Here is a 21,185-nt window from a genome sequence, read left to right on the forward strand (position 1 = left end):
TGAAAACTAAACTATATTGAAAGTGAGGTTAGGAAAGACAAGGTTAGAGATAGGGGGAAAAGGTGGGTGGATATCAGGTTGGAAACATCTTGTTTATGGTATTTACATTCTTTTGATGCACTGTATACTTTTAAGGTTTTTGTTCTAAAGAAGTGGTTTCATTAGTAACACCTGGTTGTTTTCCCTTATCTAGGAATGTCAAGGCTTGTAACTTCTCTTAGTTCTTTAATTGGTCTCAGTTTCTTATGATCTCTTTTAAAAACAGCTGAACATATTCTTTTATGTATAATGTTTGACTACTTCTATATATTTTTACTCTAATTAGTAACTATATTTTGATTTATAGTTAATTGCTTGTTAAGCATTAAACTACTCTATTGATTTGTGTTACATATGAAAATTAGTGAAGTAAGACATTTTTCTAAGTAAAGTTTTACTAATTAGTGAAGTCAGATGTTTTTCTAAGTAAAGTTTTACTGCAGGAGGTGTCATGTTGGAACATCCTGTTTGCCGTGCCTGCATTCTCTCGATGTACTATTTCAATTCACTGACATTTATGGTGGGGATGTGCTGTTGTACAGGCTCTCTTGGAGCCACTGAGTCCGGCACAGCCATACTTGCTGTGTTTAATTGTGGATCAGTAAGTCACTGTGTTTATTTTTAGTTTCTCAAAACAATCAGGCAATAATCAGTCATTCAACTGAACAGACAGGTTTCAGGGTAAAAGTTTCTTAGGCTTTTATGCCGCACCTCATGACTTCCTACGTTCACTAAAAGGCATGCTAGGCAACTTATGCGCTGCTGTCGCAAGCCAGGGGGACTGGGGGCAACGCTCCGAGGAGCACCCACCGCCTTACCACAGTTTTTACAACGCGGACAGAGCCATCCCGCCACGGCTTGATGCCGGGGGTGCGGCACCTCCCCACTTCCAAGAGCTGAAAGCAGGTTCGGGAATTCTTAGGCCCGGTCAGCTTCTGTCATCTTTAGATCCCCAACTTTGCCCTCTTGGCTAAGCCCTTGTATGAGGCAGCTAAAAGAGCGAGAGCCCTTGGAGTAGGAAGGAAAATAAGAACATGCCTTCTCCCAGCTAAAGATGAGGCTGATAGCTGCACCTGCATTAAAACTGCCAGACTTAGCCAAGCCCTTTACTCTATATGTCTCAGAGAAAAAATAAAATGGATTGGGGTGTGTTAACCCAGCTGGTGGGTCCTGGCCGAAGTCTGCACCCTGTTTACGGGTCTTAGCCGCTACTGCTCTCCTTATGCAAGAAGGTAATAAGCTGACTCTGGGCAGGATCTCAGAGTGAAAATACTGCACTCTGTGGTCAACTTAATGGACATTAAGGGACATTTTTGACTCTCTAATGCAACACTCTGAACCAAGCCACACACCTTCCAGTCAGTGGAAGAGAGACTAAACATAACTATACAGAAGTTATAGATAATGTGTACTCTAACAGACCTGACTTGCGTGACCAGCCCTGGACAGATGCAGACTAGAACTTGTATGTAGATGGAAGCAGCTACATGACAGCGCAAGGTGAGTGGCGGGCTGGGTATGCAGTGGTCACTTTAACAGAGACTGTGGAGGCTAAGCCCCTCCCTCAAGGGACATTAACTCAGAAGACTGAGCTAATTGCCTTGACTGGAACCTTAGAACTAAGTCAAGAGAAAAATTTAAATGCTTTTCTGACTCTCCAAGTACACAGGACATTGTACAAGGAGAAGGAACTATTAAATTCTGGGAAAAAAATAAAGACATTAAGTATCAGCAGGAGATAACTGCAGTTGTTAAAGGCAGTATAGAAACCCCAGGAAGTAGAAGTTATGCACTGTTGTGGACATCAAAGAAATGCTTCCACCATTGCTAAAGAGAACACTAGGGTTAGTACTGAGGCAAAAATGGCTGCATCCCAGCCCAGGGTCACGAGTAGCTCCCCTCATCCATGGGTTCTGGAGCTCACCTCTATCTACTCCCAGGAGGAAAAGGAATAGTTAGCAGCGAAAAGGAGCCAGGAAACAGAGAGAGGATAAATAAAGATGCCAGATGGACGAGTAAGAATCTCCCAGATTCTAGGAGGCACCATAGTGACAGGAGTATTCAATGTAGTTGCTGGGCCAGTACTTCTACATCTCCCACCTGACAGCCCTGGTCAAAACTGCAGTCTACAGTGTATCACCTGCAGCCAGTTCAATGCATGCCAAGGACCAGCAGTACCTCCAGGAATCCAGTCGTATAGAGCAACGCCCTTTGAGGACTTCCAATCTTTTGTGACTGTACATCTCGTATCTCTAGAAGATCAAGAGTACCAAGTCTAGGTCTGGAATCAGAACCTGGTCCACCTGAAACTCAGGTAGAAAGAACTTTACACCATCATCCTGACATCCAACATTCCCTGCTCCAGCCACATACTGGTAGCTGGCTGGTCAACACACGGCTGAAGCCTGAGGAAACTCCTCAAAGAACTTGCCTTAATTAAACTTTGGACAACTTAGTAAATGTGGAATGTAAATGTCTTAGCACAATAACTAAGAAAATGCCAGGAAGGCTATGTTAACCATTGTGAAGAAAGTGTGTCAAATGGTCTATGAAACTAGTGTATGATGCCACATGATCATATCAATGTACACCGCTATGATTTAATAAAAAAAAACCCAAAACTTTGGACTTTAAAAAAGGGTTGTGCGTTGCTCTAAGTAAAAAATGCTATTTTTACACTGATCACTCAGGAATAATGAAAGAATCAATGGCCCTTGTGTGGGAGAGCTTGCAAAAGCGTAAATTAGAAAGAGAAAATAATCAGAGCTGGTATTAGTCTCTCTTGGCTAACAACTCTGATATCAGCCCTGGCTGATCCCCTAGTGTTATTACTCCTACTCCTTACTGTGGGCCCTTGCATTATCAATAAGCTCATCATTTTTGTACAGGACCATGCAAGAGCCGTACAACTGCTGGTCTTAAGAAGCCAATATTGGCCTCTTTCAGACAGAAGGCTAGAGGTAACACACACGGTACCGGACCCATGATTGGGTCCTTGAATTTACAAGCAGAGTGGAGAATGAAAGAACCAGACCAGCGCCGTTTTAAAAGTTTCTCTCCCCACAACCCCCCACCCCCACCATTTCACTCAGTAAGTTTCACCTTTCAGGCAAGCCCAGGCAAATCCCCGGAATCATGAGACAACTGCCCACCAATCAGGGACCCCCCCACCTAACCAACCCAGAAGTGCCCCCTTTGTTTCAAGCTGTGCATGCCCACCCATTGCGCGGGACCATAAAACCCCCCTGTTCCGGAGCTTGGGGCTCCTGGCTCGGATTCATTGTAACAGAGACCCTGGGAGCCCAAGTTCGAACTTGCAATAAACAGCCCTTTTGTTTTTGCATCGGACTCGGCTCCCTGGTGGTCTCTGTGGGGAATTTCAAGATCTGGGCACAACAGAAGGTAAGACAATATTAAGCTAAGTTTGGGTGAGCAGGAGAGGAAGAAAGAAAATTACACACTACACAGAATAAAAATATAGTAAACAAACAATTGTCATCATGTGGTGTGCACTGAAATTTTTTTTTTTTATATTTTGGAACATTAGACAAAGGAACTTTAGAAAAGGATGAGGATTTAGGTCAATAGAGGAAATAATTGATGAACTGTGGAGAAGTATCATAGAGAAGCCAGGACCCTTTAAATCAGACATGTTAATTTAAATAGGGAGAGAGACTAGGGACATAGAAAAAGGGACAAAAAAACTAGAAAATATTCCATACCCTTTGCAGACAAAAGTTTATTATTTGGTTGGTAGACAGTAAGGAAATGATTATTTGAAGTTTTATGTTTTCTGCTGAGTATCAGGACACATAATCCTTTTATCTGAATATCATTGCAGGACTATGTGGTCTTGAGGAAAATGGTGATTGAAATTCAGTATCAGAAGATGTATCTGTTTCTCCATGAGGAGGAGCAATTACATCTAGAGATGCTGGACAAAGAGGCAGGGGAGAATTTCCACCAACTCGAAGGCAGTGAAGTAAGAACCCAACAGAAAGAAAGGCTGAGACACATGTACAGAGAGCTGACTGAAACGTGCCATAAGCCTGACCTGGAGCTGCTGCAGAAGAGGGGAAGGGTCCATCCTGAGACAGGAATCCTGTGCTGGGTGGTGTTGCCAGGACATTGAAATGTTACCTGCTGATCCTGGATTCAGCCGAGTGGCACCTGCTCTCAGATTCCCACTATTTTTTGCCCTATCACTTATTTCTGCAGATTCTTGTCATCTTTGGGAGATTTTCATTATTCCAGTGGCTAACACAGGACAAAATTCTCTTTAGTGTAATCAGGAGTAGTGTCTCTACAGAAAGATTATACAAAAGCAGTGAAGCGGTAGGCCAGGGAAAGTGAACTAGGTGATACTCATGTTCCCTAATACGTCATCACTCCCAGTTGGCCCACATAAATACAAGGTGTGAAATCACTGAGGCTCTGCCTTTTGCCCGGGAAATACTTATAGAATTTGGTACCTAATTTAAATAAGTCTGTTTTTATATAGTTCTTTGTTTTGTTTCAATTGTCATATGTGGTCAGCCCTCTTTTTGGGAACCAGACTGGGAGATGAGTGACCCTGGGAACCTACATCTCCTTGTATCACATTACCACATGTTTCTGCCCCCTTCTTAATGTGCACTGAGTAAGTCCCTCCTGGTTCTGTTTAGATTCTGTTATTAACATAACTTAGAATCATTTGTTAGAGGGCAATGGTACAAAATATTAGATCACATAAAAAATATCAGAGATGATGCATAAGAATATATTCTGATGATGAATAACTTCTTTCCTTTGTAGGCCTTGGAAAATGTATTAGAAAGGTGAATTTACACTAAGGAGCTGCTATTTCTGAGAACACTATTCTCTTGTTAATTGAGTAGATGTATATGTTTTGAGCTATTAATCTTGTTTTCTGTGGCTATTTTCTATTTTGTTTCAAAAGAGCCTCTGAGGCCTTCTGAGGCCTCCTAGGTTTTGGAAGTTTCCTTCAAAATGGCTAAATTCTAACATACATAAAAGCATTTTGCTATTCTGGGCTTTTTTTCTACCCACTCCCCCAATCATCCCCAGCCCTGCTTAATACACCTTAATAGGGAGACTCAGGTGCCATAGAGGAGTCCTCTATTCTAGGAGGGAGGAAGGTAAAAAGACAGAGGAAAGGGAAACATTCCCTCAGGTTGGGAAGGGGAGGGAGTTTATTCCCATGAGTAGCCATGTGGCTGGCTGTGTCGCAGCACACCCAGTTGTAGGCAGGACCTCAAAGGAAAATGACCACCTCAGACCCTCAAGACCAGGCTCCCAGGCTGGAATTAAATTCCCTTGTTTTGCATAAAAGAGCAAAGCCTTCTGGCTCACTGGACATCCCCCTGTAGGTATTGGCTTTTTCACTCGTGACTACAGCTGACTAAACTTCCAAGAGCTATGCCTGATTTTTCTGTTCTATTTAATACTCAGGATCTTTGCATAATGTGAGATGGTGTGATTTCAAGATTGTTCTTTAAGCTTCAGAGTCAAGAAATGCCTCATCTCTCTCAGCTGCGCCACTTTTCATAAAAGGTTTTGTTCTGTGAAGTTTGGATTTGGTCAAGGGCTGCACTTGGGGATCTGATGGCCATATGCTGGCTTGAGACTATAGGTTATAAATACAGAATTTAGTATTAGAACATATTCTAAAAATTATTTTAAACTATAATCATTGCATTTTGATGAATCCACAATCTTAAAATAACCAGTTTATCTACATAATATTTATGTAAGAGGCATGATTTTTTTTATGTCATTATTATACCTCTTATCCTGTCAGTTTGGGTTTTTTTGCTTTAATCATATGTTCTTCATGTTACCAGTCACTTGTGGATTTGTTTACATTGAGTTTTCTCAGTTACCTTGGGCCACAGTTTCTGACTAGAAATATCTTGTTTCAAGATATAGGTTGTATTATTACTTAGGTATGGTGAGGCCAACAGATCAGGAGTCCACTGCCATTGAGAATAGAGTTTGTTACGCTCACCGGTCCCAAGAGCAGGGGTATCCCTCACCCCAGGCCACTCCAGGAAGTACCAGGATTGGGCAGGAGTCTTTATTGTGGTGTCTACAGGAAGAAACAGGTGAAGCAGGTTTAGGATTGGCTAATTTGAATGATTTCAGTGGGCATTAGAAAACAGGGTTTGTTACTAGTTATTGTTTTTTTAATCTGGCCCTGGGGTCATTAGGGGAGGGGAATTGTGGCCTGGAGTATAAGAGCCCCTTACACATGGGTATTGGGGTATGGGCTCTGGATTTGTTATTTTGCATATGAAAGGCCCACTTGAAGGCCAGTGTGTGCTATCTCTATTGACTGGCTAATCCTAAAAGGGGCAAATTCTCCAAGGTCAGGAAGACCCAAGACGGAAAAGAATCAGAAAAATAAAAGGCCTGTTAAATACATTGTTGTTCTTGCCCTAGAAGTTTGGATAGACATACTGATTGTGATTGGGTTAATAAGGTTGAACCATTTGAAGAGAAAGAGGGCAACATTTTTTCCTTTTAAAAAGTAAATATTTTAGGGGTGGCACCTATGGCTCAGTGAGTAGAACACCTGCCCCATATACTGAGGGTGGTGGGTTCAAACCTGGCCCTGGCCAAACTGCAACAAACAAATAGCCAGGTGTTGTGGTGGGCACCTGTATTCCCAGCTACTCGGGAGGCTGAAGCAAGAGAATCACCTAAGCCCAAGTGCTAGAGGTTGGTGTGAGCCATGATGTCTTGACACTCTACCATGGAGACTCTGTCTCTTAAAAAAGAAAATTAAAAAAGCAAATATTTTAAATGAACACATCAAAAAAAGTAATAGATAGATAACATCTCTTAAAATGTGTAGACCTTTTTTGTCACCCTCTGTATACATAGATACCACCATGGAATACCAGTCATTCATAAAAGGGAATGAAATAATGTCATTTGCAACAACATGGATGGAACTGAAGACCATCATCCTAAGTAAGATATCTGAAGATTTGAAAAACAAATACCATGTGTTCTATCCAAGAAGTGGGAGTTAAATGGTGGGTACCTGAGGTCATCAAGTGTTGTAAAGGACATTGGAAACTGAGAAGGGGGAGAGGAAGGAGGAAGGATGAAAATTTATCTATTAAATACAATATACAATATTCTGGTAACAGACACAGTAGAGGTCCTCAGTTCAGCATCATAAAATTCATTTATGGAACAAGAACACTTGTACCCCCTGGTATTTTGAAATGAAAATATGTGTATTGTCTCTAGAGTCTTTTTTTCCCTTCCCTTCTCTTCTCTTCCTTTCCCTCTCTTTCCCCCACTTCCCATCTGGGTCTTGAATTGTTCCCTGGGCTACTGACCTAGAATGCCTGGTGTCATCATAGCTCACTGCAACCTCAAACTCCTCCGCTCAAGCAATTCTGCCTCAGTGTTACAAGTGGCTGGGACCACAAGTGCTTATTGCCTCTATTGTCTTTTAGGCTGTTTCAGCAATGTGATAAGTATAAATATTGGATATGCTTTCCTTCTCTTAGGACCTTAAGAATTTATCTATTTTTATATTAATTCTAGATCACTGGGAATGTTGACTGTATTGGGAAAACATTGTCGTAATGATGCCACTTACTTCCCTACTCAACATTACATATTTAAACTTAACATTAAAAGCATTATTCTTTATGGTGGCACCTGTGGCTCAGTGGGTAGGGTACTGGCTCCATATACCAAGGGTGGTGGGTTCAAACCCAGACTGGCTAAATTGCACCAAAAAAAAAAAGAGCCGGGTATTATGGCAGGTACCTGTAGTCCCAGCTAATCGGGAGGCTTAGGCAAGAGAATCTCCTAAGCCCAGGAGTTGGAGGTTGCTATGAGCTGTATGATGCCATGGCATTCTACCAAGGGCAACAAAGTGAGACTCTGTCTCTACAAATAAATAAATAAAGGCATTATTCTTTAAACCTTAAATAAAAGTTCCTGTAAGTGATTAGGTAGTAATAAGGCCAATAACTAAGGCTAGATAGTGAGATGTATGAATTCAACTGGGCTTCCACTTGTAATTACATGTATGCATTTTAAATTAGGTACTTACTATTCTCTAAGCATTGTGCTTCCTGCATGAGATAAAAAGATAAAGGTTATAATTCCTGACTTCCTAACACTTATAATCTAGCAGGGTTACTGACCAGCAAATGTCATCAGTAAGAGATGGCATTACTTGGTACAAAAAGAAAAGAAATCACTGAATTATACTAAAATTCTTACTTTTCTATTGCCATGGTTTGACTATACCCCAGAAACTTTATTTGTTGGAAACTTAATGCCCAGGGCAACTCCACCTATGCTGGACATGGATCCTAATAAAAGGTGATTGGGTCATGAAGTCTTTTGCCCTGATTAAGGGATTCATGTCCTTAATTTGAGGGAGTAGATTAGATTACCTTGAGACAGGGTTTGTTGTGAAAGTGTGCTCTGTCTTCTCTCCCTCTGTCTGCATTCTTGCCATGGGATGAAGCAGAAGGCTTTCACTACATCCCAATATGTAATCGGGAGAGCTGAGTAGACACCACTTCAGCCAGCACAGAACTGTGGAAACAGCTTTATTTATGCAGTGTCTTAACAAGGTTGCTAAATGACATAAATTTTAGCACCTGTGGTAAAGATTAACTTTACGGAGGAAAATCTGTGCTTGCCTGCACAAGATCAAAAGGAAAGCATGCAGGGGCTCCATGACTTCTTGCAGAGAATGTAATGAGAAAAGAATGCTGTTGTTCTAGGAGGAGGAGTCCTGGAGATCATTCCCTGAAGGTCTCCCAGGTGGTAGGAGCCCTGATGCCTCACAAACCATATTCCACAGGTAACAATAAAAGCTATCAATCCAAAAATTTTTTTAGATAGTAAGTCACCAGTTGGGAGATTGTTACATGAAAAAATAGTGATTTTTGGTAAGATGTTCATAGACATTTATTTATGCAGATGAGCCAAGGTGATAAACCAATCTTTTCTTTGTCTCGAGGAAACATAATTACCCATAGTAACCCCATCTGAGGAGCCCTGAAATGCAATCACTTTGATGTTATGGGTGTGGTCTTCAGAGGTCCTATAAAATAAGGACTCTCAAGGAGCCAAGCTCATTCTTCTCCATAACAGGGGGTGTGGAGTTTGGAGCTTATCTGGCCTCTGAGACTTCTGACCCTGTGAGTTCCTGATCTAAAACTGACTTCCTATTACTTTTCCAGCAAGCCAAGGTGGAATCACAGATACGGTGCTTACTGAGGGACCAATTGCTTCCTTATTGAGACCGAATTGACAGGATTTCTTAATAGCATGAGTTTAATTTACAAGTCAGCAAACTGAGGTTGGTTTTATCAAATAATTTTGTTTGCTTAATTAGCAAAAATGACTCCATAACCTATTTACTAGTAACCTATTTACTAGTTAAACTAGTTTGTCATCGCTCCTTACTATCTATTTTTTAATTAATATGATTTTTTTCTCTAGTTTATGTATTTGTTCATTTTTTATATACAGTAATATTCAAAAATAGTTTATAGTTAACTTACAATTTTGTACTTTTTTTTAGATCCTGTAAATCATCTAGGAACATTTTATTCTGTAAGTCGGTCGTGCATACATTATACCCTATCTTATATGTGGTGTATTCCTATATCACATATACATACAAAAGACACTCAGAAAAATGTTGCTTTTGATAGAGGTAATTTTGTCATTTTAGAAGCTTCAGTTTATTGACTTTAATTCTAAGGAAGCCAGGAAATGTTTAGCCCTAGAAAAGGGTGACCATGAAGGAAACTCAGTAAGGATAACTCCATCTGCATTCATCTGGAACACAAATGAGCTGGGTACGGTGGCTCACACATGAAACACAGCACTCTGGGAGGCGGAGGCAGGAGGATTGCTTGAGCTCAAGAGTGAGACCATGTCTCTGAAAGTAGTTGGGCATTGTGGTGGGCTCTTGTAATCCCAGCTGCTCAGAAGGTTGAGTCAAGAGGATTGCTTGAGTCCGAAAGTTTGAGGTTGCTGTGAGGTATGATGCTGCTATGGCATTCTACCAAGGGTGACAAAATGACACTCTGCCTCAATAAAAGAATAAGAAGAAAAGAAATGAGAACACCCCCTTTTCTGGTTGAATAAAACAATTTTTTACAGTGCAAAATTATACCTAATAGTTTTAAAAGCTTGGCAGACTTTGCTATTTTCAGTTCTGTAATGACTGGTCTATTTGAATGTGGGATACAGATACTAAAGGTAGAACAGATTCAGCAGCTTAGGTTATTTATACATGAAAAGACTAGTTAAATTATGTTTCAATTTTACTAAGTTTATCCTTCATTATTCCAGTGTATTCAGAAATTGATTTGGGGCTGGAAAGTGAGTCAACAAATGACATTAATGGAGAAAATTAGGATTTGTAAATGTCTTGTATATACATGCTATTTATGCCTTTTATTTTATTTTACTTTTGCAGCTTTTTGGCCAGGACTGAGGGTGGGCTTGAACCCACCACCCCCAGTATATGGGGATGGCGCCCTACTCCTTGAGCCACCACCCTATGCATTTTATTTTTGAGACAGAGTCTTACTTCCTCACACTGTGTAGAGTGTTGTGGCATCATAATTCACAGCAACCTCAAACTCTTGGGCTTAAGTGTTTCTCTTGCCTCAGCCTTCTGAGTAGCTGGGACTACAAGCGCCTGCCACTGCTTCGCTATTTTTTTAGAGGCAGGGTCTCCCTCTGTCTCAGACTGGTCTCCAATCTGTGAGGTCAGACAATCCATCTGCCTTGGGCTCCCAGAATGCTAGGATTATAAGCGTGAGACACCATGCCCAGCCATTCTTATGCATTTTTTAAATGAGTTGCACTAAAGGCATTTTCTAGATCATGAGAGACAGAAGACCTACAGACTGGTGGCATTCTCTACATTATTGCATTTTGTCTATTTGGTTCTTTGTGTTGAAATATTATCTGATTACAATGATATGGTATTATGCATAATATCCTCAAGTTGATTGATAGTTCCCAGGGGAGGACATATAAAAGAAAATGATTATTGATTGATTTTACAATTGTTGCCTAGAAAATATTTGCTTGCTTCACTGACTTTTGTCATGCAAAGCTGTAATACCTACTTTTAGAGTGATGTTGGAGAAGTCATCAAGATAACAGATTTATGACAATGAACAGCAATAATAAAATCGATGTTAATTGACTGGCAATGAGCATTATGACTGATTCTTACATCATTCCAGACCAAACTCAGCTACAGGCTGAGTCAAGCTCTTGCAGTTCATTTAGAGCAAAGTAAAACCCACAAAACAGATACATTTCTAGAGGAGAAAATGTTTTGGTAAAGTAGATGCATGTTAGTTAGGAAAATCACCAGTTATCTACAAAGTGTGAGAAATCTATTTGCGTTACCCTTGTGTCATGCAAAGTTAAGCCTATTCTACTCTAGATAGAAGTTTATTCAGTCAACATTTGAGTAAGTTTTTGTTTAGAGTTTTGTCTTTCCAGACCAAAAGACTAAATTCTGATTTTCTTTCCTTAGAAAAATGGACTCTGATGGACATGGTGGCAGGTACCTATAGTCCCAGCTACTCAGGAGGCTGAGACAGGAGGATCGCTTAAGTCCAGGAGTTCTGGGCTGTAGTGCACTAGGCCAATTGGATGTCTGCACTAAGTTCAGCATCAATATGGTGACCTCCAGGGAGTGAGGGTTGGTGGGTGGGGGCACCAGGTTGCCTAAGGAGAGATGAACAGACCCACGTTGAAAACGGAGCAGTTCTTGGGTGGCGCCTGTGGCTCAAGGAGTAGGGCGCTGGTCCCATATGCCGGAGGTGGTGGGTTCAAACCCAGCCCCGGCCAAAAAAAAAAAAAAAAAAAAGAAAACGGAGCAGTTCAAAACTCATGCAGATCAGCAGTGGGATCGCGCCTGTGAATAGCCACTGCTCAGTCTGTGCAACATAGTGAGACCCCGTCCCTTAAAAAAAAATGGACACAGATATTCCACAAGCCTTCCAGAGAGAACTCACCTGCCTCAACTGCCAGGACTACCTATAGACCCCATCGCTGCAGGCTGTGGGCACAGCTTTTGTAGGACCTGCCTCCATCTTTGCTGGGAAGGAGCCCAAACTCCTGCCCACTCCCCTGTCTACTCAGAAAGGCTTCAAAACTGACATCCCTGTGAAGAAGATGGTATCCCTGGCCAGAAAAACTGATTCCAGCAAGTCCTGAGCTCTAAGGAAGAAATATGTGACACCTACAAGAAGAGAAATAAGAGGCGGTGCCTGTGGCTCAAGGAGTAGGGCACCGGTCCCATATGCCAGAGGTGGTGGGTTCAAACCTAGCCCCGGCCAAAAAACCACAAAAAAAAAAAAAAAAAAGAAGAGAAATAAGATGTTCTCTGAAGTGACGGGAACCTACTGTGTTTGCTCTGCTCTAACTCCCAGGAGCACAGGGCTCACAGACACTGTTTCATTGAAGAGGTAGCTAAGGACCATCATTTAAGGGATGCGTCTGAGAACACGGTGAGAGCTGGAGGGGAGTAGAGTTAAAGATGTTAGAAGGAAGATAAAAATCATGAGGCTTCTTCCATTCTTTTCTGAGTGCTTAATATGTACATATTATACAAAACTCTAGCTACCTCCATGGGTTTTGTATTTCAATAGCAGAATGTTAAAATCAATTGATTATTGCTTTAGTTATACAGGATTATGCTAATGTCAACAGAAAGCTGTCATGTTCAGAGATCATTGGCTATAAAAACTGCACAGAGAGGTTTTCATATAAGAAACATATCTACTAATGCTAGATGAATAAGTTAGATTTAAGTACATTGGGATCAGCAGAAGAGTAATAGCAGATGGACATTTATGAGGCAAGATATTTTATTTGCAGCTTAGCCAACTATATGAAATGTATGTTTTAACCTGATAATGATTACATTACATGTGCTCTCCAGTCTGAAAACTTTTTTTTTTTCTTTTTTGTAGAGACAGTCTCCCTTTATTGACCTTGGTAGAGTGCCGTGGTGTTACACAGGTCACAGCAATCTTCAACTCCTGGGCTCAGGTGATTCTCTTGCCTCAGCCTCCCGAGTAGCTGGGACTACAGGTGCCCAACACAACGCCCGGCTATTTTTTTGTTGCAATTTGGCCGGGCCGGGTTTGATCCTGTTAACTTCGGTATATTGGCCTGGTGCCCTACCCACTGAGAAATAGGCATTGCCCCAGTCTGAAAACTTCTTAAATAGAAAGTTATGCAGGGCAAACAGTAAAAGATAATCCTTCCCCTCTCCCTGAGGTAAATTTATGGAACAATCCTTGACTGTGTCCATCAGTCAGGGTTGGAAATTTATACCATTTGTTAGTCTGGTCCTCACATCATGTTCCTTTTACATGAGAAGCTAGTAACACAGATGAGATCAGTATGGGACAAGAGCCAAGAAAATAAGAGAAACCTAAGTGAGGAGAGAATAATAATAAACCACTGAATGGTAAGTGTGGGACTTCTTTCCATCAGAATCAGCTGGAGACAGACAAGCTAGAACCTGATCCATTAATGTGAGCTGAAATTATGAGTTCTGACATTCTATGAATAGATAAATCTGTCAGAAAAATAACTGGACTTATCAAGGTAGGGTCACATGGCTTTTAGTATTAATATTTCTCAATACTGAGGTATCATCAACTAGAAAAATAATGCAGTCCAAAAAAGTTGTACAAGTAGCAATATGAAGGCACATATAAGGATTTAAGGAAATTCAGTAACCTCTGAGTTTTCTAAAATTTCTCAAAGATTTAAAATCTGATTTCTGGGGGAAAATACGTATTCAACTTTTATGGGTATTTCAGATAAAAATGTACATATGACATATATTCTAGAAAGTACAGAGCATATCATTGGGTATTGCAAGCCTTCGTACTGATCAGTATAGTTGTGGAAAAGATATGAACAGCAATTTGTGAAGTGTGTCTGCCATGGTTAAAACTGTACATGAGACGGCTGTTTCCTGTCCTGGTGCATGGTGGTCGGATGAAGGAATTGTTGGAAAATTTTCTCGGAGGTAGAAGATATTGTTAGCCCAAATAAATCTAGATTCTCAGGGAATGACAGAGTTTCCTGGAGGAGGAATGGAGGCTCAACATGTTACCCTGTGTCTGACAGAGGCAGTAACTGTGGCAGATGGTGACAATTTAGAAAATATGGAAGGTGTAAGCTTGCAAGCAGTAACACTTGCAGATGGTTCTACCGCTTATATACAACACAATTCTAAAGATGGAAAACTCATAGATGGCCAGGTTATTCAGTTGGAAGATGGCTCTGCTGCGTATGTTCAACATGTACCCATACCTAAAAGTAGGGACAGTTTGCGTCTAGAGGATGGTCAAGCAGTGCAGTTAGAAGATGGAACCACAGCATTTATTCACCATACCTCCAAAGATAGTTATGACCAGAGTGCATTACAGGCTGTTCAATTGGAAGATGGCACCACTGCTTATATCCATCATGCAGTGCAGGTACCACAGTCTGATACCATCTTGGCAATTCAGGCTGATGGGACAGTGGCAGGTCTGCACACTGGGGATGCAGCAATTGATCCCGACACGATCAGTGCTTTGGAACAGTATGCAGCAAAGTGTCCATTGATGGAAGTGAAAGTGTAACAGGTACTGGAATGATTGGAGAAAATGAACAAGAGAAAAAAATGCAGATTGTCTTACAGGGACATCCAACAAGAGTAACTGCTAAATCTCAACAAAGTGGAGAGAAGGCATTTCGATGTGAATATGATGGATGTGGAAAATTATATACAACAGCTCATCATCTTAAGGGGCTGCCTGTAGAATCATGCCTGCATTTTATACAGGTCCATGAGAGGTCACACACAGGAGACCGGCCATATCAGTGTGAGCACCAAGGCTGTGGGAAAGCATTTGCAACAGGTTATGGATTAAAAAGTCATGTCAGAACTCATACAGGAGAAAAGCCATATCGGTGTTCAGAAGATAACTGTACTAAATCTTTCAAAACTTCAGGAGATCTACAGAAGCATATCAGAACTCATACAGGAGAAAGGCCCTTTAAGTGTCCCTTTGAAGGCTGTGGTCGGTCCTTCACAACATCAAATATCAGAAAAGTGCATGTTAGGACTCACACAGGAGAAAGACCTTATTACTGCACAGAGCCAGGATGCGGGAGGGCATTTGCCAGTGCAACCAATTATAAAAACCACGTGAGGATACACACAGGGGAAAAGCCATATGTTTGTACAGTTCCTGGCTGTGACAAAAGGTTTACAGAATATTCTAGTTTGTACAAACATCATGTTGTCCACACTCACTCCAAACCATACAACTGTAATCACTGTGGAAAGACATACAAGCAAATCTCCACGCTGGCCATGCACAAACGGACGGCCCACAATGACACCGAGCCCATTGAGGAAGAGCAGGAAGCCTTCTTTGAGCCTCCCCCAGGTCAAGGTGAAGATGTTCTCAAAGAGTCTCAGATCACATATGTTACAGGTGTAGAAGGGGACGATGTTGTGTCAACACAAGTAGCCACAGTAACCCAGTCTGGGTTGAGTCAACAAGTTACACTCATATCCCAGGATGGGACTCAGCACGTCAACATATCTCAAGCTGACATGCAGGCCATTGGCAACACCATCACAATGGTAACGCAGGATGGCACGCCCATAACAGTCCCTGCTCATGATGCAGTAATCTCCTCAGCAGGAACACACTCTGTTGCTATGGTTACCACTGAGGGTACAGAAGGGCAACAGGTTGCAATTGTGGCTCAAGACTTGGCAGCGTTCCATACTGCCTCATCAGAAATGGGACACCAGCAGCATAGCCATCACTTAGTAACCACAGAAACCAGACCTCTGACCTTAGTGGCAACATCCAACGGCACCCAGATTGCAGTTCAGCTTGGAGAACAGCCATCTCTGGAAGAAGCCATCAGAATAGCATCTAGGATCCAACAAGGAGAAACCCCAGGGTTGGATGATTAATCCAGGAACAGTGGCGCAATAAAGCAGGAGGAGCCATTCGTCTCTGGCAGCAGAAATCCATGAGGCCCGGGCCCAGGAAAATTAGAAGCGTTCCTTTCCTGATACACTGTACACATTTTTATGCAAGAGTGGAGAACATTTTATTCTTGACACTTTTGTGTATATAAGTCTTGGAATAGATTTCCAAACTGATTGATTGTGTACAAGGAAGTATGAAATTAGGGCAATACAAATTTTCATGTTGTTATTATCAGATTGCAAACTCCTAGAGTCTACACGAAAGACTAGTGACGTCTTAAGGAGTCTCATGATGGATTTTTAACTTACTGTGAAAAAAAAAATAAAGGCTGTATCTGAAATGTGAAAGGTTCTATATGTCAAACAATCATAATTCCAAAAGCCATCATGGATAATAAAGGATGTAAAGCCTTCAGATATTTCCCCCAGTTAGCAGAGTGTCTGCAGTTTTTGTTCTTCCACATACTTGTCCATTTTTATCTCATGGTTTAAAGACCATTCATTTATGGTTTCCCATTCCCATTAAATACCAATTCTTCGGAGCTGAAATGCTAATTACATTAGCATTACATTGGATTATGTATAAAATTACAAAGTTACTTAAAATTAAAAAGTTAAATCCAGTGTTTTGGTTTTGTTGAAGATTTCACTTAGTGTTCAGTTTTTGTTACTTTTTTTTTTTTTTTTAAATAATGAATTATCAAAGTTTAACCACAGGCTGCTGCCCGGGATGACAGTGCTATAATTGGAAATGGCTTTACTCTGAAAATTAGGTTAGTGGGTTGGTGTAAATTATTTATTTTTGCTTATGTACTTTTGTTTTAAAGCTTATTTACCCTAAAGTTTATTATTAATTTTGAATACAGCAATTTTCAAAATGTTAAAAAAAAAAAAAAAACTGTACATGAGCTGGATACTGGCAGGAGACAATGATACCAGTATTAGAATATGGAACATGTTCAAAAGCTGAAAAAGAATAAAACAAAAGTAAAAAGACTCAGTGGAGTGAAACAATGATACCTGAATGTAGGGAGGCTATTCAGTGAAATTAGAATTAATGTTCTTAAAATGGATGGGCAAGATGAGGCTTATGGACATATATAGGGGAACATACACTGTTTCCCCGAAAATAAGACAATGTTTTATATTAAGTTTTGCTCCCAAAGATGCACTAGGTCTTATTTTCAGGGGACGTCTTATCTTTCCTGTAAGTAGGTCTTATTTTCAGAGGATGTCTTACTTTCAGGGAAATGGGGTAGTAATTAGAATAATAGAAATACTCATAAGGGCTTACCCTCAGAAATTTTAGAAATTTTGATCTTGTCTGATGGTTTCTAGTCCTATGTATAATATCCAGTATTTCTTCTTTTTTTTCTTATACAACATTTATTAGAGAATATATGAAATCGTATATAATCAAAACAGTAAAATCATACAGAATCATATAAAATCAATACAATTACTGTTTTCTCATGGTTTAATTATTCTTTCTGAAGAAAAGTCAATCTTGACCTGTCTCTTATTACAAACATAAGTGAAGAAAGCACTCTCAATGCTGGCCACACCACTCAGCATACCTGGGCATTTTTCTGCAGCAAATGACTTCAACTGCATTATCAGATGCCTGACATCCTCTTCCTTCGGAGTCTCTTCCACAACTTCTGTTGAAACGTCATGGGATTCACCACACCAGACTTTCTGGGAGATCTTGTTTCGTAGTTTAAATTTTTCAAGCCAACCACTTGATGCTTGGAAATCTGCCACCCCGAATTCCTGTGCGAATTTCTTTGCCACTTCTCGAATCATCGGTCCAGAGATCTGGGCATTAACTGCCCTCATTTGTTTGAACCAGCTTAATGTGACTTGATTGACTTCATCCAGGGAAGTTTTCCTCTTTTTCTGCTGTGGGTCTCCACTGTCTTTAATGTATTTCTCTATGTACTCATGTTTATGTTTTTGGATGTTGCTAACACCAAAATGTTCTGCTGTCTTTCTCTGGCTGCTGCTTTCCAGAAAATGTAAAAGATAGACCTTTTCCTTTAATGTCAGCTCTTTGAGTTCTTTCCTTTGCACCATTATGTCTCAATTAACTATAAAATTTTTCAGTCATTGAAGGATGTACCAGGCCTTCACATCGAAAAATCTTTCCCGACACATGATAAACAATAGGACATTAGGCCTGATTTAACATACAGTAATAATATGACATGAAAAAAACTTATACTAAAGAAAAAATAATACAACTAATGAGCAAAGTTCACAGTTTCACCTCTTGGTGTAGAGTGAACCGAACTGGTCAAGTTATAGAGGGTAAATTAATATTGTATGTTACACCGTCCAAGTAGTCAAGATACAATTTACAGAGGTGGTCTTCCATTGAGTTCATGTGGTACATGTCCAGTCTACGAACATTACATCAAATGAAGGAGATGGTCAATGTACGGAGGTGGTCAACTACTGTATTTTCATATATGCAGCAGACTTATGGAAGAAAAGGAATGATCCACAGCAGCCCAACCATGTCGTACACGTTGAGCACCACTAACTGGTTAGCCCCCATCCTCCTCCCGGCGGCCGCTCCTCGTCCTCCAGCCGCTCCGTCTCCGCGGGGCCGAGGCCGCTGTGCCCCCGCCGGCGCTTCGGGGGCCTGAGCCGGGCACTAAGCGCACAGCCCGGCCGTGGCCGGGGCGGAAGCATCGGGCAGCCGGGCAGCTCCGAGGCGCCGCCGACCGGGGACTCTGCGCGGACGGGGCCAGACCCGCGGAGGCCCGCTCTGGCTCAGGCGCCTCCTCTCGGCGGCCCAATATTTCTTCTTATTGAAATGGTCAGGTTGCAGAATGGGAAGATAAATGTGCTAAACAGATCACAATATTTCATACGAGGATTTAATAAGAAACCTTAAGTTTCAACTGTTTGAGTGTGGGATTGCAGAGTTGAGAGGCTACGTATTACAGAACCTACCAGGGAAGGTGATTCTGCAGTGTCTCAGACACTGAAGAAGGACATGGCAGTGCTTTCAGGGAAGGACAGATAACTCTTTGCCTTAATAAAGAGAGGAAAATAAGGGAGGAAAGAAAGAGAAAAATTGTGGGTTCTGACAGCAGAGGATGTGGGTCTAAGGCAGCAGTTCTCAACCTAGAGACCCACAGGAACTCTATTAAAGGGCTGTGATGTTAGGAAGGTTGAGAACCACTGGCCTAGGGTGTATACAGCTAATGGGTGGAGGGCACAAACTGAAGAGAAACAGGGGAGGGGTGTGTGCAGGAGGATAAGGCTGGCCTGCAAATGTTACCTGGGAAACCCGTCCCCTTACAGGACTATGTGCTTCTAGTGAAAAATATCACCAAGACCTACTATGGGGAGCTACGTCAGGAAGCTTCATCAGGAAATACAACATTTGAAGAAACTGAAAAAGGAGGGCTGGGACATCTTAGGGCAACTCAAGAGAACTGAGGCCAGAATGGATGGGATGAGGAAAGCACTAAAAGAAATGCACGAGGAACTTATGGACGTGTGCCATGAACCAGAGGAGGAGCTGCTCCAGGTCAGGACTTCTGTGAGCTGATGTCTACATATTTAACCTCTAGTATTTCTTTGGTACCCAAAATATATTTCCTTGTGGCCTACATCTGTTTTGGGGGGTCATTTACAACTGAGTATATTAGAAATATACTAAGTCCTATGAACATACATACTAGCTGTATGAAATTGTGAGTGGGTTCCCCAGAAGAATTTCTCTTCAAAAATTCTTATCTACCTTGTTTCTAATAATCAGAAAGAAGCAACTTTTTCATTCCATTTTTATCTCCAATGCACAATATGAAAATATTCCAGAAAAGATCACATTGAATTGAACTAATTCATTGGCCTTGGGGGATAACCCCTAGGAAGAACACTTGTCAGACACTGGATGGTTTCAGCAAGGCTGGTGACTGTGGTTCCTACCCATGTGCTTCTTTCTTCATTTCACCCTCAGGATTCTGAGGTTAGAGTGTGTTAGCGGGTTGTGCTGGGTTTATCCTTTATAGAGAAAAAGGACAAATAGTTGATCAGAAGGTTTAGGGAATGGTTGTGATTGGTAATTTTCTGAACTTACCAAACATTCAAAAGTAGTTTTTTAGTCATCTGAAGAAATCTAACCTTTTCTTTTTTTCCTTTCACAGGATTTTGGAGACCTACTGATGAGGTAAGTTTGGGTTTCAAGGTAATCTGGGGACCATGAGGGTTATGAAAGAGATCAACTGGTTTCTAACAGGTGAAGCCATTATATATTATATTAGGCATCCTCAAATTTTTTAAACAGGGGGCCAATTCACTGTCCTTCAGAACATTGGAGGGCCGGACTACAGTTTAAAAAAAAACAAACTATGAACAAATTCCTATGCACACTGCACATATCTTATTTTGAAGTAAAAAAATGAGAATAATCACACCCCAGCCTGTGCATCCAGAGCTCAGTGTCAGAGCTATAACTGGACTGATGGAAAGATACAGCCACTACCAATGTGAGTGTCAGCCTGCGGTGTGACTGGGAATGTGCAAGGTCCATTGTAATAATGTTTCCTATAGCCAGTGTTTCTTTCTTCATTGGTCTTTCTTGAGGACAGAAAGTGATTCTGTGAACAGGATAGATGTTCATAGTCTTATTTGCACCATGGTAAAAGAAAGCTGGTGCTAAACTAGAATGAGAAAAAAACATCAAGCAGAGGAATCTTTGAGAACTAGAATCATTCTTAGAGAGTTTGTCAGTGCAGGAGTCATGCAGAACTCTACATATATCTGTACCTTCTGAGTTCTAATTAAATGCAATTAGTGATATTGATAAGCAACAGAGTCTCACTCTATCACCCTCCAGTATAGTGCTGTGGCATTACAGCTCACAGCAACCTCCAGCCCTTGGGCTTAGGCGATTCTCTTGCCTCAGCCTCCCTAGTAGCTGGAACTACAGGCACCCGCCACAATGCCCAGCTATTTTTTGTTGCCGTTTGGCCAGGGCTGGGTTTGAACCTGCCATCCTGGGTATATGGGGCTGGCGCCCTACTCACTGAGACACAGGCACCGCAAGATATTTAATTTCTAAATATTCTTACTTTAAAAT

General features: G+C 41.2%; 1 protein-coding gene across 1 annotated transcript; it reads left to right on the forward strand.

The window, feature by feature from the left end:
* The first annotated feature begins 14,057 nt into the window (after nucleotides 1–14,057).
* On the forward strand, nucleotides 14,058–16,513 carry LOC128574051 (zinc finger protein 143-like). Its single transcript, XM_053574695.1, is given in 2 exon segments — nucleotides 14,058–14,679; nucleotides 14,682–16,513. Coding segments are annotated over 2 exon segments (1,911 nt in total). The 5' UTR covers nucleotides 14,058–14,156; the 3' UTR covers nucleotides 16,070–16,513.
* The last annotated feature ends 4,672 nt before the right edge of the window (nucleotides 16,514–21,185 follow it).

Source organism: Nycticebus coucang, chromosome 21 (genome assembly GCF_027406575.1).
Source record: "Nycticebus coucang isolate mNycCou1 chromosome 21, mNycCou1.pri, whole genome shotgun sequence".
In the NCBI taxonomy this organism is placed as follows: Eukaryota; Metazoa; Chordata; class Mammalia; order Primates; family Lorisidae; genus Nycticebus; species Nycticebus coucang.